Source organism: Cyrtonyx montezumae, unplaced genomic scaffold (assembly GCF_038088225.1).
Source record: "Cyrtonyx montezumae isolate F1298 unplaced genomic scaffold, pur_monq_1.0 scaffold_11, whole genome shotgun sequence".
Classification (NCBI taxonomy): domain Eukaryota; kingdom Metazoa; phylum Chordata; class Aves; order Galliformes; family Odontophoridae; genus Cyrtonyx; species Cyrtonyx montezumae.
In genome coordinates this window covers 1,295,402-1,311,870 of record NW_027071837.1, presented here as the reverse complement: position 1 = coordinate 1,311,870, position 16,469 = coordinate 1,295,402, and the positions used below count along the sequence as shown (strand labels likewise).

General features: G+C 48.1%; 1 protein-coding gene across 2 annotated transcripts; it reads right to left on the bottom strand.

Moving 5' to 3' along the window:
• Positions 1-3,603: 3,603 nt before the first annotated feature.
• LPAR4 (lysophosphatidic acid receptor 4) lies at positions 3,604-15,308 on the bottom strand. 2 transcript variants are annotated; one of them, XM_065729256.1, is made up of 2 exons: positions 15,280-15,308; positions 3,604-5,424 (listed from the first exon to the last, which is right to left on the bottom strand). In XM_065729256.1, the coding sequence occupies exon 2, from the start codon at positions 5,269-5,271 to the stop codon at positions 4,225-4,227; it is 1,047 nt and encodes a 348-aa protein (XP_065585328.1). In that variant the 5' UTR covers positions 5,272-5,424; positions 15,280-15,308; the 3' UTR covers positions 3,604-4,224. The 2 variants fall into 2 exon arrangements, with proteins under 2 accessions (XP_065585328.1, XP_065585327.1); XM_065729255.1 differs by lacking the exon at positions 15,280-15,308 and adding an exon at positions 14,454-14,708.
• Positions 15,309-16,469: the final 1,161 nt, after the last annotated feature.

The following is a 16,469-nucleotide window of genomic DNA, read 5'->3' as shown; positions in this document are numbered from 1 at the left end:
GAGGCATAGCACCGTGCTGGCAGGACAGCTGCCTCTGTGCAGCTCCCCATGGCTCAGCCTGTTTGCTTGGGCTTTGCAGGCTGCAGTGCTGACGGTTTGAGCATCTCTGTGGTGTGCTGTGGAAACACTCCTCTCCAGGACTGTGCTCTTCCGGAGTATTTTTTTTTTCCTCCCAACAGAGCTCTGTGTAAGTGCTCTTTCACAGCAGTGTTGTTTGTTGCTGCTCCCTGTTCTGAGACAGTGTTTCCAAGATGGTCATTTCCTGCCTGTTTTACAGCAAATCCACCCACTGAGAGCCACGGAGCAGTGCTGGGGGTTGTGCAGGGACACTGGCCTTCAAGGAGGTTGCCAAAGGTGTTGTAAAGTCCCATCAGGGTGATAGGTTCCCCCGCTCCTTCGTCTGCTGTTGGTCAGAGGGAAGATGAGCGTGGTGCGTGCAGGGCAGTGAGACCCAGTGTGCCACATGCAGCACCACAGGGACAGCTTCCAAAATGCCCTGGGGTGTCCCTGGAAGGACCCAGAGGCAGAATGCTCACAGTGGGGCTGTGTGGGCACTGAGGAGGAGCAGCTTTGCTTGCTGAGGGACAGATTTCTCATCCTTCTCACACAAGGAGGCAGTGTACAATCTCTGCGTTACTTGTGCTGCATCCTCCCCTTTGCATTTCACAGATTTGAGCCAGAGTAGTTCACACTACAAAGCTGGGAGGATTTATCCTCTCACACAAGCTACTGGACACCTTTATCTGATGAAGAGCCTGTTGTGATACTAAAAAATCCTACTATGAGACCTTTGTGGTGGCTGTCATACAAAGCCCTGCTTCCTCGGGTCATGACACCCACCACGAAAACTCTAACCAGCACATCACAGCGCATAGATGTGTGTGCACAGAGGTGAGTTTGGGCAGAGATTGCTTTTCAGAGCTTCAGCTCACCCAGCAGAGCTTGCAGCAGACGAACTGCATAAGGAAGGCAGGGGGTCAGGAACAACTGAGCTGGCAGGCAGAGGTGGAACCCTTGGTTAATGCTATATGTTCAGCATCTGAGAGGCCTGCTGCATCCTGTTGCCCCACTCCAGCTAGATAAGGAGTTAATTTCTAATTAATTTGATTTTTGCTTTGGAACTTGCACTTCTGGTGCGTGCTGCTTGCTGACAGCAGCCTTTTGTTAGATGGGAGAAAGAACACCACATGTTAGCCAGAAAAACTGTGAATCCACTTTTCATTTACCCCCAACGTTCCTTCCAACCTGGCTTTACCAGCTTCTGGAAAATGATTTTTGTCTCTGAATGCATAATTGGTTATTTAAACACAAAACACAGAGCGTTTACTTGGTATACCCGATCTAGACAAGAATTACTCAAGAACTATCCTAGCAGATGCGAGTGTCAGTCAACATCTGATCTCCACATAATTTATAAGGTATTAAATTACAAAATAATGAATCTTTTCAGTTAGCGTTTTGGCACATGATGATAGTATTACATTTTACGTGAGAATATCGACCGCAACTCTCGCGCCATAAAACTGCAAACAGGGATTTGTAAGCATTGGCACCGGTTTCGCTTAGAAAAAGACACCCATTATGCTCGGGTTACAGTTAAGCTATGTATGCACAGCCTGGAGGTTGTCCAGTCACACACAGTTCTTTCCCCCCTCTCTTTTAACGTTTCCTTAAGAAGGCGAGACAGTGGTTTCTGGGCTGGATGTTTTTTCCCCTGGCTTTTGCTGCAGGAAAGCTGTGGAGTGCGGTGCAGAAGCTCATCCAGGACTCCTGCAAGCAGGGTTTGCTGTCAGCCCTGTTCAGCCCACAGTGATGGGTGACAGCAAGTCCTGTCCACCAAGCCCCCCGGCCCCAAGCAGTGTGGGAACCCCAGCTTTCTGCCTCTAGCTTGCAAGCTCACAAAGGATGCCCACTCTATGTAAAAACTGAAGAAGGAAGGTTGGGTTTTTTTTTGTTTTTGCATTGGAGAAAAGCTTTTTTTGTGTGTGCGTGTATTTTCCCCATCAGCAGAGTGAAATGCACCATCAGTACCATTCCCTCAACTCTTTAGTGGTTCTTTCTGCTTGTGTTCTTGTTCTTCTTTCCCTACGAATAGAGCGCTTCTCTCACCCAGCTCAGTTTCCAAGTGGTGGTTAATGGCAGAGCAGTGTGATGGGTCCCATGTGGGATGTGTCCCAACTGTCACCCTTCTCTGAGCCCCTTCCCTTCCCCCAGCAGCACTGTGTGAGCTGTGCATGGGTGACTGCCCTCCAATGGAGCCTCTTGCCACACTTGGCATTTTGGTCTCAAGTTATGGCAACAGCTCCTCTGAAATTCTGCATTCTGTGGCAAGTGCTGAAACAAGTTCATCGGCCAAAGGAAATATAATCCTTAAAGCATTTTAAATGTACAGACTGAATGGAAAGGGAAGGAGGGAAAGGGGCACGGCAGCTCTCTCTTGGCACACCATGTACTGAATGACAGGGGCATGTTTGTGGTGTTAGAGAGGAACACTGATCTCTAGGAGGAGGAAGAGAAGAAAAAAACAAAGTCAGATGTTGGGGTCTTACCCTTCAGGAATGGGCAGTAGTTAGGTTATGGTCCTGTGAGTGCCAGAGCAGTGACCTCAAGGGCCCATCTTGGCCTTGGTGAGCAGTGGGATTTTTACATTTAAATTCATTGTGTTGCTAAATAAGTATTCCTGTCAAAGCATAACATTTTTCTTCGCAGCTGAATTCTTTTTACATGTCAGAAAATGGACTGCTTTTAGGTAGTAATAATGCTGCTGTAGCTCAGGATCTCATGAGATTTGATCTGAGGGAAGTAAGATAAATGGCCATGGAGAAAACATCTGCTCCTTTAATATTTTGACTTTTTTCCGTTGTAGCCTGAGAAGTAGCTTGATGCTATACTGTGGAAAATGTAGATTTTACTGATCTAAGAGGTAATAACTTCATACTTATTAATGTTTTCTTGGTTTTCCCATTTGTGTCTTTTACTAGTGAATTGGCCTAAGTAGGTCAGAATAGCTTGAAACAACAGCTGGAGAAATGAATCATCTCATAAAACACAACAACATATACAGATAGTTAATTTTCCACATATATTTATATGCTCTATTTCTATAAAAGGAAATGCAGGATATGTAATAAATTAATAGCAAAACATTGTGGTAATGAGGAAAAGAGTGCAGCTAACTTGTTTAACTTCCTCTGGAGTTACTTTGAGACCTTCTAGCTTAATTAGTTGAGTGTGTAGCAAAAATCCAGCAGGCAATCACTGACCAGATCTTCTGTTAATTGGATGTCTTCTGTTAATTGGATGCTCTGACACCAATTGTCTGTATCCAAATGCTCTTTTGTAAGGTCAGCACTCTGGGCTTCTTCAGCCTCGTGCCATCCTATTGAAGAAGCTTGGTCTGGCAGGAGCTGTGGGGTTTCAGTCCCTTTCCTTCAGCTGACTTGCCAGAAATAGTCTCATAATCTCCTGGGACACAGAAGCCCAGGTGCACCAGAGCAGTAATGTGCTCTTAAGTGAGTTCTCTAAGGAGAGTTAAAAATAAATTAAAAGTCAGTTTAGTCTTACAAAATGAAGCTTACTTTGAAACTGCATTGTTAATTACTTTTAGCTTTTTTTTATATCACCAAGCAACTGACCTATCTACTTTCAAAGGAATTATGTACACTCCAAACCTTTCCAGACAGTAAACTTAACTTGCCCACGTCTAGCAAAGCTGGGATGTATATGCCCTTGCAGTGAAATAAGGAAAAGCCCAAAGCTTTTATTATACCTTCTTAAGCAAACATACATATTGTGTGAAGTTACTGAGTTACATTAAGGTGATGCATTTCCAGAAGGCATGAAATACTTGCGGATATCTCTAAGAAAAGTTAAACTTTACATTTCCCAGCTGGTCCCACTTCAACCACTGGGGAGAAGAAATGCCAAATGTTGGCATGTTCTGCATACTCTGATTAAAGAATCTGTTCTGTCCCTTCCTTTGCTGCTCCGTACGTTGTCACTCAGCCATTCTCTCCAAAGAGAGCCATTGGGATTTTTATATTTTGTTTAGCTGTCACATCTGGTGGGACCATCCCACCACAGGAACTGATCTACCTGTGCAGTTATTCTGCAGTGACTTTTGTTCATTAACACCATGTGAGAACCCACGTGAAAAGAAAGAACCATTTCACACCTGGTGTTAATCAAAAGGTAATGGGGGATAAGGCACGTGTCAACACGGCACTAGAAATGTGATTCAGATGTTGGATCTCCCCCGTTTGTAATGGCCTGGTCGCTTATTTCATCCTGCGGCGCTGGTAGCGCAGTCTTTGTTAGAGGGGCCTCAGTCTTGAAAAGAGAGTCCATTTTTATCTGGGTCTTTATGTTGAAAGACTTCTGGAAGGATTCTGATGTGAAGTAATAGATGAACGGGTCGAAGCAGCAGTTCATTGTTGCAATGCACAGTGTGATTGGGTACATTGTCCTTGCAAACCTCTCCAAGGAGCAGTTAGCTATCGCCTGGGACCGCACGAGGGCATACAAGAAGAGGATGGAGTTATAAGGCACGAAGCACACAACGAAAATGGCCACGTGCACAATGATCATTTTCAACACTTTCTCTTTGTTTGTCCCGATCTGAGACAAGGTGGCAGGTTTGCGGAGAGTCCTGAGAACTAAGGAAGAGCACGTGAGGTTGAGTAGCAAAGGAATGATGAATCCTACCACCTCAATAAATATAGTGATCTTAGACAAATAGGTTTTCCAGATACGTTTGGAAAAGCCTTCAAAACAGGTGGTGCTAGTGTTGGAAACGTTGGTTGTGGAGAACAACGAGGCTGAGATTCCACCGCTGAGGACCAGTATCCAAACCCCAGCACATACTATGGCTGAATTTCTTCTGGTCCTGATGGTACGAGAGCGGAATGGATAGACGATCGCAAGGAAACGGTCAACGCTGATGCAGGTGAGGAACAGCATGCTCCCATAGATATTGGTGAGAAATGCTGTACCAGAAATCTTGCACAGGCTGTCTCCAAAAGGCCAATGCCTGTTGAAGTTATAAAAGATTTTGAAAGGCAAAGTGAACACAAACAGCAAATCTGAAACCGCCAGGTTTGTCATGAAGATGGCTGTTTCACTTCTCATCTTCATCCGACAGCAGAAAACAAAGAGGGAAGCGCAGTTAGTAATCAAACCGAGGATGAAGACCACGCTGTACACGGCTCCGTACAAGTTGTACTTAAAGGAATCATCTGTCAAACAGGTATGGTTGTTGCTGTGGTTTCCCATGCCAAGTTTGTGACGTGCTTCTGAAGAATGTCAAAGTCTACTTCAGTGCCAGCCATAAAATAAGGCAGGGATCTCTTTTCTTCCTGAAGAAACACATCCCAGGGAGGTCGCTTGAACCCTTGCTACCACATCCTCATTGTGCGTCCTTTCATCCTAAAGGGGAGAGAAATAAAAGCCATCAGCCTTGCTGCCTGTTATCACATGGCACTATCTTTCCTTTCCAAATGTGCAAAGAGGAGCAGTAATCAGTTTACCAACCAGGCTTTAGAAATTGCTATGAACTCCACTGTTACTGGGATTTAGCAAAGTTGAATGCAGCAGTTACTGCACTTGGTTTGCCTTTGCTTCGCTTTGCTCCCTTGTCGTCCTGTTGGAAGGAGACTGACAGCCATGTTCTGCCTGGAAAGGCTTTTCCTTAAAATATGAGATGGGTTTGGCCTGGTGTGTTTAGAAAGATATTGTGGGCCGCAATATTCAGGTGACTCTTTGATTCTACACCTGGGCAAATGTTCACCTATCAATGTGACAAGAGCAGAAAGGAGTTGAAAACTGAAAACCTTTGAGTTTACTCTAAACTGTGCAGGAATGAAGCTCCTGTGATCTCACAGCTTTTTAAAATGAAAAAATGTTGGACACTTGTACCAACAGAGAGCTCTTCTGCCTTTTTTCTATCTTAAGGTAGGAGTATAATTGCACAGGTTTTCCAAACTGAAATATTGTACTTCATAAATGTTTTTCATAGAATACTTTCCAAGAGGATACCTGTTCCTTGGGAAGATGTTGGGGTTAATGTGCTTCAATTTTTTTCTGCAAAAATATTATTTTCTAAAGGGGTTATTTTTTTTAAACACAAAATTCTTTGCAAAAAGGAATCCTCTCTAAGCTGGCCTGACAATGTCATTTTATTTCTCTTCCTTGCCACAATTCAGAACTTGAAATCAGGCAAATCTCATAAGCTGGGCTCTTGTAAGACTCTGCCCCAGTTCAGCCAGCTTTGGGGAAGCATGGAGCTGAAGTAAGCATGCTGTTTGTTGGAAATAAGAGCTTTGTGAACCATCTTGATCTTACTCTCCAATGACTATGCCAAGTGTTTGAGGCCTGTGAGCAGAAGCAGTGGGGAGGTCTCATTAACCAGCATGAGAAGGACTTGTGGGCTGGGGTGGTGGGGGCATGGCAGCCAGCATGCCTTGCCAATGTGGAGCTGGGTTACCAGGGCAGGGACCTTTGACTTGTTAAACACAGCCAACCAAATCCAAAACAGTTTGTCGCCCTTTTGTAATTTGTAATCTAGGAAACGTTTTTGTAACTGCAACTATGGAGTAACTTGGAGATGGAACCATTGTGAATTGTAGGACTTGTTCCAGAAAGTGATTGATAACGTGGTTACAACAGCAAACATGTAACTGAACAGACTGGTGTTAAAGGTTGGAATGGCAACGTGCAAACAAACAAACTGAGGGAGAAAGCACAGAATTGAGACCGTTTAAGATGCAAGCGGATCAAAATCAAATATTTTCCATATGTTTTCCTACTGGGAAACACTCGTGCCAGCAATTGTTCTCGTGTGCTGTCAGTGAGCCAGCTGCTGAACTGCCAGGTGTGGAGGGATGCAGCAGGGACCGGCTGTGCTCGCACCCTGGCAGCACTGGGCTCACTGTGTGCCTGGACCAGAAAGCATCCCACCCCAGAGATGAGCAGGGTGTGAAGCTAGGAAGGGAGCATCCCTTGTTTTCTCTCATCAGATGGCTTTGAGCAGCTTCAATCTTTTTGACGTCCCAGAAGATGACTTGGGACTATTGCTTGTGTCCTGCTGTGGGCTTTCTTGCTGTCTGGCTGGGCAGTGAAACTCTGCTCTGTGCTGTGTTGCTGTCCTGCTGGGTTTGCTGTGCATGTCTTGAGCTCCATGGTCTCTCTGTCATTACCATAGATGGCATTGGTACATGCTTCTAACTCAGCAAATCTTCCCTCGTTTCACGTGCATTTTGTGTTATGTGTTTGCAGTGATAACAATATCCTGCCTTGGCAGATCTTCAAATCGGGGGTAGTTGTGCCTTTATCTGATCACAGTTGATTGTGTGACAATGAGAAATGAGATGAAAGCCCACAGTGAGGATTTCCTTTGTGCACATGTGGGCAGCTGAGGGGAGTGGGCTGTGCAGGGGAGCAGTGTGTTCTAGGGCCCTATGGGCATCTGCACTCAGCATTTTTCCTCCCAAGTTATGGCTAAGTGAACGTCGTTGTGAAATGACTTAAGAAAGCAAACACTAAAAATGATCATGAAGATAGAATACATGGCAATGTAAATAAGTGGAGTCTCACCTAGAAGTCAAAATGCCCCTTTGGCAAGAGCTGAGCTGTATCTGAGAACACACATCAGCTCCAGCAGGAACACTTGGGCTCTTAGCTCCAACCTCAGCCTAACACATTAAATTCTCTGCTTGTAACTCATCCAGCAAAGAAAGAGACTGCGTGTTAGCTCCAACAGGAACAAGTTTCGTTTGTACTGTAGTGTAACCTCCATAGGACCTTCTCTCCTGCTGTGTGCAGAACCCAGGTGTGCCCTGCTCCAGGTGTGGTTGAGCTTAGAGGACCTCTGGGTGCCTGCACAGTGCTGTGCTGGGGATGGGTGCCGGCCCTGCTCTGCGGTCTGTGCACACACTGCAGGATTTTGGCTGCTCCTCAAAGCACGGCTGGATGCAGTGGGTTTAAAAGACAGCTTTGAAATCCTCACCTTCACTGCTGGCATACGTGGTCCCTGCCAGCAGCCTGACCCAGATGCCTGGAGCACAGGCGAAAAGGAGCTCTATCAGCTGGTTATTTTTTTCCTGCTCTGCATCAGACGACCGCAGGGACAAATGCAGCTTTTTTTTTGCTGTATGAGAACTGCCTGCCAGCAATTGTCTAGCCCAGGTTATGGTCTTGGAAATATAAGCGTGTGTTGTTTATCTACCTAACACTGCGGCGTTTAAACAAGCTGACAGGCCAGTTTCAGACTGAGCCACGTGCTTTAAATTCTGCAGCATCAGTCCACAGGCTTGGTTTTCTGGATGTAAGACACTCTCTTTCCTTCTCACCGAGGATTAAAGCAACACGGTGCTCTTCATGTGCATCACGTTCACTGCTGCTGCTTAGCTGGGAGAACTAGTGGTGCGATTCAAATGCTGAGTTTAGTGAGTATGAAGAAAACGTCTCTCCCAGTGTGCTTTCAGGCAGCTCAAAGCTTTGACTCCTGTGTCTAAAATGGGCTCTGTGGGTGTGGGGAGGAACGTGCCACGCTCTCAGGAGTGGCACCATAACAGAATACACAGCCTGGCTCATGTGGGGATGTTATTGATAATTCCCTCTTGTAGAAGGGACGATGTGAGCAGCTGTCCCTCCCTTATTCTCAGTACAAAGTGGGGCTCAGGCTTTGCTCCCATTTGCCTTCTGCTTCAGAGTCCCTGTATTTCACATACTAAACCCAAAGGAGTCCCTCTATGCCTCACTTCCCTTGGCACACAAATATCCTCTTTGAAATTCTTCTGTTTCCTCCTCCTTGCACCCCAAGAAGTCTTCAAATCACCCAAAGCACAGTGGGATTTTGAGCAACTGCTGCCTTCGTTCTTTTGGGTTTGTTTGTTTCGTATGGAAAATAACTTCAGGTACAAAATCACTTTTAAAAACCCTGCTTTGCAGTTCCATTTAAGGCCATTCCTTCTCCTTTCACACACCTCATTCTCTGTGCTTCTGTCAAGCCTAGGTCAGAAAAGGGATTGTGTGAAGTTTGGGACTGAAGTTGTTGTGTCTTCATGGTTCCTTCTCCATGTTTTTAATACAAGATGTCCGAGGTGTCTTGATCTGTGGAGCATGTTGGCCATTCTGAGTGCGCCCATCTCTGCAGCTGAACACTGCAGAGTCATTTCATCACCAAAAGTGGAAACGTTTCAAATCTGAAGGATCTTTGTGTAGATTATCACTATCTGTGCTCAAGCTATCTCTGATCTTGTGAGATGCTGACTTCATAGGTGCTGAAGCCAAAACCTGACAGACCAAAAGCGACAGTGCTGGATTTGGGGTGGTTCCCTCAGGTTTTGTCTAGAAATCCCTCTACATTATAGCAACAATTGTTGTGTTTGTGTAGGGTCTCAGATTGTCACCTTGGGAATAAATAAGCGTTTACCCTGGGCGCAGCGCACGCTTCGTGCCTTCCCTTGGCAAGAGCTGCATTCTTCAGAGAATTTATTTCCCTGTTATCTGGGTGGTACAACAACTGCATGGGGTGGTTTAGATAATTCTGTGTAACCACCGAGGTTGGTGAACCCCAAGATCACCCAGTCCAACTGTCCAGAAGACCATGGGACTTCTTGCAGACCACTTGTAACAGGTCCAGAAGATGGGCAGGGCAGCAAAGCTCTTCTTCATGGCTCTGAGCCTTATGGTGCTGGGGTCTTCAATGGCAGTGCTACCCCTGCTTCCCAGTGCTTGCTGTTGGCTCAGTGACTTCTCCCTCACTGCTGCATTCCTGGTCCTTTCAGTCCATCCACTTTCCCACCACCACCATGCTCCAGCACCCCTGGGTACAGGTGGCACTGCCCCCACCCCCGCTGCCCTCCTGTCACCAGCGGGTGACCCTGGCTCTCCTCATTCCCCAGGAGGACCCCAATTTCACTCTTCTCAAAGATGGAGCTGGGAGGTGGAAACCTGAGCCTGTCAGAGTAATCCTCATAGCACTCTCCTTTTTCCCTTTCTTTCTCTCTTTTTTTTTCCTTTTAATTGCTCAGCACCACTGTTGTCTCCTCACTGTCCTTTGAGACCTACAAAGCATTTCCTGCTCTTGGTGACTTCTCTGTGCTGTATCTGTTTTGTATTGAGCTAATTAAAATGTTTCCTTCTGCAGAGCATAGTGAACTGACTTACCCCGTATCCAGACGCTGATCCTCGGGGCATGACTCTCTTTTTTGTTTTCACTGAGAATGTCTGTCTTAATTTACATCACCCATTTAACCCTAGCAGTGCTGCAGCCTTCCAAGGGCCTGGCCTGCAGCCCAGAAACGGTGGGATTCACCCCAAGCTTCTCAGCAAAGTCTGCATTATTTTACTCTTGTAAGAGGAACAGTTTTGCTCACAGGGAAACCTCAGGCTGATGATGGAGGACTGTAGGAATGCTGCTCTTTGGACTCTTGATCTCTCCTTAGCAAGAAACTCATGCTTTAACAGCATTGCTAGGTGCAATGGAGAGTGTGGTAATGAGGCTTAGACAGAAGGAAAAGCCTTGATGAGAAGCTGCATTGCTGTCTGTCCCGATGCTTGGAGGTTCACAGGTTGTTTTCACTCAGGAGCAGAAGGTGGTGCTGGAGGTGGCAGTGCCTTTGATGTAGCCCTGTTTATTTACAAAGCGTGGTTAAGGAAAGAAAAAAAAGAAGAGTCCTGTTTCCCTGAACCACTCGGGAATCCAACGACCCAACAGCAGGACTTGGTTTGTTTGCTTATGCTTCCAGAATACCTTCCAGTCAGTGCCCATTAGCATCAGCATGGCTCCTCCAGCTGCCAGCACCGCAGCACAGATGCCCATTTCAGCTTTTGCAGGCTCAACCTCAGTGCAAGGACAGCTGGTTTCCTTGTAGGTCTGCCTCCATGGAAATTAACAGGGCAGGAGGCAACCTGTGCGTTGCTCTAGCGCCAGGGTTTGTGCCCCTCATTCATTTACTGGATGGGGGTAAATAAAACAGGGCTTTGTTCTCTCTAATTGCATTATTTGGGGTGTGAAGGATGGTCTGAGGCTCCTTTCTGACAGGGGTGGGTGGAGGCGGCTGCAGCCTCATCTGCTCCATCGATCTGACCTCCCTTAGGAGCAGCCCCACTCTCAGCCATCCCCTCTGCACCCCTCGCTGTGCAGCTGTGCCATAGTGCAGTCAGAGTGATGGGGTTACATGCTGCTCTCGTGTGTGAAAATACACATGAGATAGCTCCACAGTGCAGAAGCACCAAATCTCAGCTGATTTGTGACACGGCTCCCTGGAAAACTCTTTCTAACAATGAGAGAAGGGCAGTGACGTTCTGACATCCTGCAAGGCACGCTGCATTTATGGACAAATGCTATTTCCATTTTCTGTGTAAAAGCAAATGCTTGCTGGGGCAGAAGATGAGCTGCTGTCTGCGGGTTCAAGAAAATGAAATAGGAATGATACATGCTAAAAAGGAGAGCTTCATATTTGGCTAATAGGTGCTTAAGAAGTTGTGGAAGCATGTGATGTACGGAGAGAGCAATCTGCTGCATTGCTATGTTGCTCAAGGCTTAGGGACCAGTCAGTGCCCCTCAGTTTCACTTGCCAAGATCAGGAGACTTTTCTACAAAACCAAGCCGAACTGTTTCAAATGATTCCGAAACGTTCCTTGCAGAGAAGGTCGGCTCAGGCTAATTTGGCTCTGAGGCTGCATGCATCTTTAGCACCTCTTATGGGACCGAGCTCAGAAGACGGTGCATTAGAGGAAACCTTGCAGAGCCACTGTCTGTTCTTGGGAATACAGAGATCCTCTTTTCACAGAGAGAATTTGCCTTTTGTGCAAGGCAGCAGGCTCCTCTTCCCTGAGACTAAATCAGGTCCTTATTTATGGAGGAGGTGCAACGTGGGAAGGAGCAGAGTCTGTGCACTCACTTGACCTGGAAAGACCTCCTGGAGGGCTGGATGGGAGCTCCAGGAGCTGTCCTCCCCCCCCTGGCCCCATAGGTGAGGTGGCTCACTGGTGTCTTGCTTGTGACTGTGGGCCATGAGACTGGGACCAGTTATCCATACACAACTGAGCAGCAGCGCTCAGACACCAGTGAATGGAGGTCCAGACACACGGCTTTAGCCAAAGTTAGCTGCAGCCCTCACAGATGCTTTAGAAATATCAGCATACATTGAACATGGTCATTGAGAACCTCGTTCATTGACTCAGGAAATTTTATACCTTTCCTCCCCGAAGCCAGGAGTTGGACTCCTTATGGGCCCCTTCCAACTCAGATGGTCTATGATTCCACCCTCCTTGGCTTCTCCTTTTCCCTGGGAGCTGGATGAAGCTTTGGCTGAAACTGCCTTAATTCCTACTCTCATGTGAGGTCACAGGTGAGGAGGGTAACCATCTTAGAGCCAGGAGTGCACCCTCCCCTGCTGCGGGCTGAGGGCCCCAGTGCAGTTTGTGTTACTGGGACTGTTTCTGAGGGAGCTGGAAGGCACCGTGCTTTCCATTTTCTGTCTCACTGTGACACTCTGCAATGCAAGTGAGTGGATAACAGCATTCAGGCACTGGTTCTGCTTGTCTGTGTCCAAGCTCAGTTCATAGAATCATAGAATTAATAAGGTTGGGTCTAAGATCACCTATTCCAACCGTCCCCTTATCACCAATTCTGCCCACAAAACCACATCCCTAAAGCACTACATCTTCTCTTTCCTCAAATGCCTCCAGGGCTGGTGAATCCACTACTCCTTGGGCAGCCTGTGCCTCTGCACCACCGCTCCTCAGAAGCAATTCTTCCTAACACCCAACTTGAACCTCCCCAGTGCAACTTGAGGCCATTCCCTCTCGTCCTATGGCTGTTACCTGGGGCACAGCCTCCTGTCAGGGAGCTGGAGACAGCGATTCTGCAACGCGTAGAAACCTTCAAGCCATAGAGAGCAACTTCCTCTCTCCAGAATATAATGACTGATTTCTATCAGCTGCCCTAACCCCAGCCAGGCAGGAGTCTCATTTTCAGTCTCAAAGGATTAAAATGAAATGCAGCTCAGCTTCCCCCACCCTTCCTCCCTCCCATGTTTTCAGGACTGTCTTTCGAATTGAATAGGCTTTGAACCCCCTGAAATAGCAAGGTTAGCTTCCTGCCTGTTTTATTTTGGCTTTCAGTAAGGGAAAGAAGATGAAAAAGTGCTACAGGGGGGAATATCCTTATCACCGACATGTGAACTTTGCACTTCCCATCGTGTGGGTTTCACCACTCTGTTCGTGGAGGGGAGCAGTGCTGAAACACAGCATTGCCTCCTCTCAAAGAGAGATGAAGGACTCCCACTGAAAACAAACAACAAAACAATCCTTGCAAACTCTTCCGCGGCGAATTTACACTGTGTGAGATCCTATTTCTCCTAAGCTTCAGTATCTCTAGATCGTCTTAAGTGCATTATTGATCATTCATGTTACTTCTGGCAACGGTATTTTCATCCGCTTAGAGCTGTACTTGGTTTCTTTTTTCCTGTGGAATTTTGCCACTGAGTTTCAAAGGAGTCAGCCTGAGCCATGAGTGGAAGCTGAAGTGAGAAATGAAATGCTGCACTTTTGCAGTATAAGAAATGCAGCCCATTTCCTACTTTTTTAATACAGCCTATAGGAACCAGACCTCGCAACACGTGGAGCTCATGCATCACTGCAAGCTGAAAGTTGAAGTTTTTGACACATTTATATACAGCCCCTTCCTCAGCTCACGCTCAGGAGTTTTTACAACCCTGACTGTAAAAACAAAAGTATAAAAGCATTAAAAAAAGAACCCCGGGAATGGTAAATTCACAAACGTGCACCAAACGCCGGGGGATGGAAGAGCCCTCAACGTGCCACGACACGATGGCAGTGACACCGTGAATTAGGACAACTTCCCCAGCAGCAGTTGGGATGTGGAGCTCCTCCAGACTCCCTTTCCCAGCGAGTCAGAAACAGGGACAGAAACATTCACTTCTTCCCCTCAAATCACAGTGTGGCTCAAAAAATCACAGAAAAAAGAAAATCACAGCACGGCCCGGGTTGGAAGGGACCTCGAGGACCATGAATCTCCAACTCCCCACTACATGCAGGGCCACCAACCTTCCCATTTCATACCAGACCTGGTTGCCCAGGGCCCCATCCAATCTGGCCTTGGACACCTCCAGGGATGGGGCATCCACAGCCTCTCTGTGCATCCCGTGCCAGCCCCTCACCGCTCTCATAGCAAAGAACTTTCCCTTGACATCCGACCTCAATCTTCCCTCCCTCAAAACCGTTTTCCTTCATCCTGCTGCCCCTTTCAAAGAGCTCCAGAGCGAGATGTGCCCGTACGGAGCAAACGCGGCCAGTCCGCATTGAAACGCACCGCTCAGCTCCGGCCGTGCCCGGCTTTGTCTGAGCCGGCGGATTTCAGAAGAGGCCCAAATCGTCTCTCGGAGCTGACACGCGATGAGGATGGCTTTGTGCTGAGCACTTACCGGGCTCGGACCCGTTCCTCGCTGCCGTTCCCCATGGATCCTTTTAGTGTGCTGCAGCCAGCGCCCAGCTATTCCCACGCGGGAGGGCTGCGCGCTCTCGCTGCTAAAACTTCTCAGTTCATCTTTAAAATCCCAAGCTCCCGGCAGTTATCCGCCTTCCTTTGTTCGGAGAGGAAACAGAACCGCTGGAGGCTGCGGCCATCGTGTCTTGGAAAAAGGGACATAAAAAAGGACCCGATGCCCGCGCGGGGTCTGCGGGCAGCGGGAGCTCTTGGGGGTCTCTATAGGAAAAGCTTTCCATTGGGCAGGGCCACGTTATGGCAGCGAGAGCCCGCCCCTCCCCGCTCCCCCCTCGGGCTGCCCCTCGCGGAGCATCGCCCGGGGGGGCGGCACAGCCCGCAGAGCCCCCGCGCCGTGGGGATGCTCCTCGGAGCGCGACTTCTCCTTCTGCTGCTTCCGAAGAATAAGCGCAAGTGAGGAGGGGGTGGGGGGCGGGGGGGGGGTGTCGGGAAAGCAGAGAGGGCAGCTGCAAGGCAGCGCCAGCCGCAAAGGAAAAATCATTGCAAAGGGATCGAGGAAGGCTTTCAGATTGATTGTTGCTTGCTTTTTTGTCGGGGAAAACTTCTCCGTTTTCCCTGGACTCTGGTTCCCCAACAGCTTGCTCTGGGAGCCCCAGGTTCTGGCTGAAAAACCTGTAGGCTCTTATAAAAACGCAGGGGCACAGCTACAAGCAGTGCTTTCTGCAGGGAAAACACTGCTTTCTCGTCGTGGAGAGAGCTGCGTTTCAGTGGATGTGCCTTTCAGCACGCAGTGCTTTATCTCTTACCTTCCAGGACCGGGGATCTCCAGGCAGCACGGCTGATTTGTCTCGTCCTGTCTGCGCTGCGGAGCAACCAGTGCCCTTTTATTTCTCTTTCAGCCCTCTCCAGTTCCATAGGGTTGAAATCCTGAGGGCGAGTTTAAAGCCCAGCCTCCCATCTAGCGCGTCCCGCTCGCATTGTGTTTGTCTGTCCTTTTCCTCCGCTCTTCTTGGCCGTTCCCACAGGCAGCCAAGGCCAGTAAACAGCTCATTGTGAGGCTGGAACTAATGTTATTCCTCGGGCTGGTGGCTGATGCAGCGGGCTCTGTCTCGCTCCTGCAGCACGCCCAGCTGCCACGGGCTTTTATCCAGGCGACTCAAATAACTTCCTGAATATCTCATGTAACAGCCTCCCTCCAGCCTGCAAACCTCATCCTCCGAGGGGTCACGGAGCTGCAGAGACCGTAAAAGGCGAGCATGGATTTCAGCTGAAGGTGCAGATGTTTCCTACCCCTCGTGGTCTACGGGGCATTTTTTCTTTTTCTTATTATTATTGTTTTAATTTGGATGCGATGAGAGACGAGCTGGGTAAACGGCAAAGGGATGGCCAAAGGCCATCGCTGTGCATCAGTGTCAACATAAGGGTGGATGTAGGGGCTGGGGGAGGGTTGGGGTGCAGACCCCCCCCAGTCTGAGCAGTGTTGGGTGGCAGCGGGGTGCCCCTTGGAGGAGGGGGCTGTGCCTTCCCCTTCTGATTCAAGTGTTGCCAACTTTCCCCCGTCCTACTGAAAACGAATAGCAACTTGTGAGCAGCAGTCAGCTTCGGCCTTTTATGGCTTGTGGGCATTTTCCTGCTTCCAAGGGCAGGCCTGATTGCTCGGGTATAATGCAGCCGCTTTGCAGCCCCTGGCACCCATTCTTATGCGAGTGTGAGTGCTCTCAGTGGGGACTGATTAAACAACACGTCTGCGTTTTGAAATCCCTCTGTTTAGGGGAAGAAGTGTGGTTTGGATGGTTTGAGGCCGGGTCTGCTGCTCTGCGATGCAGAATGAGCACAATGAAACCCTTGAGGGACCAGCCTGAGACTTGCTGTAGTTCTGCTGAAGCTGAAGGAGTGCCAGTGCACCCTCAGATAAACACAAGATAAGCCATAAAACAAAACCGTTGTGCTTCGTGCAGTATTTGGCCAGAACTTGGCCATTGTGCCAACGTGGATG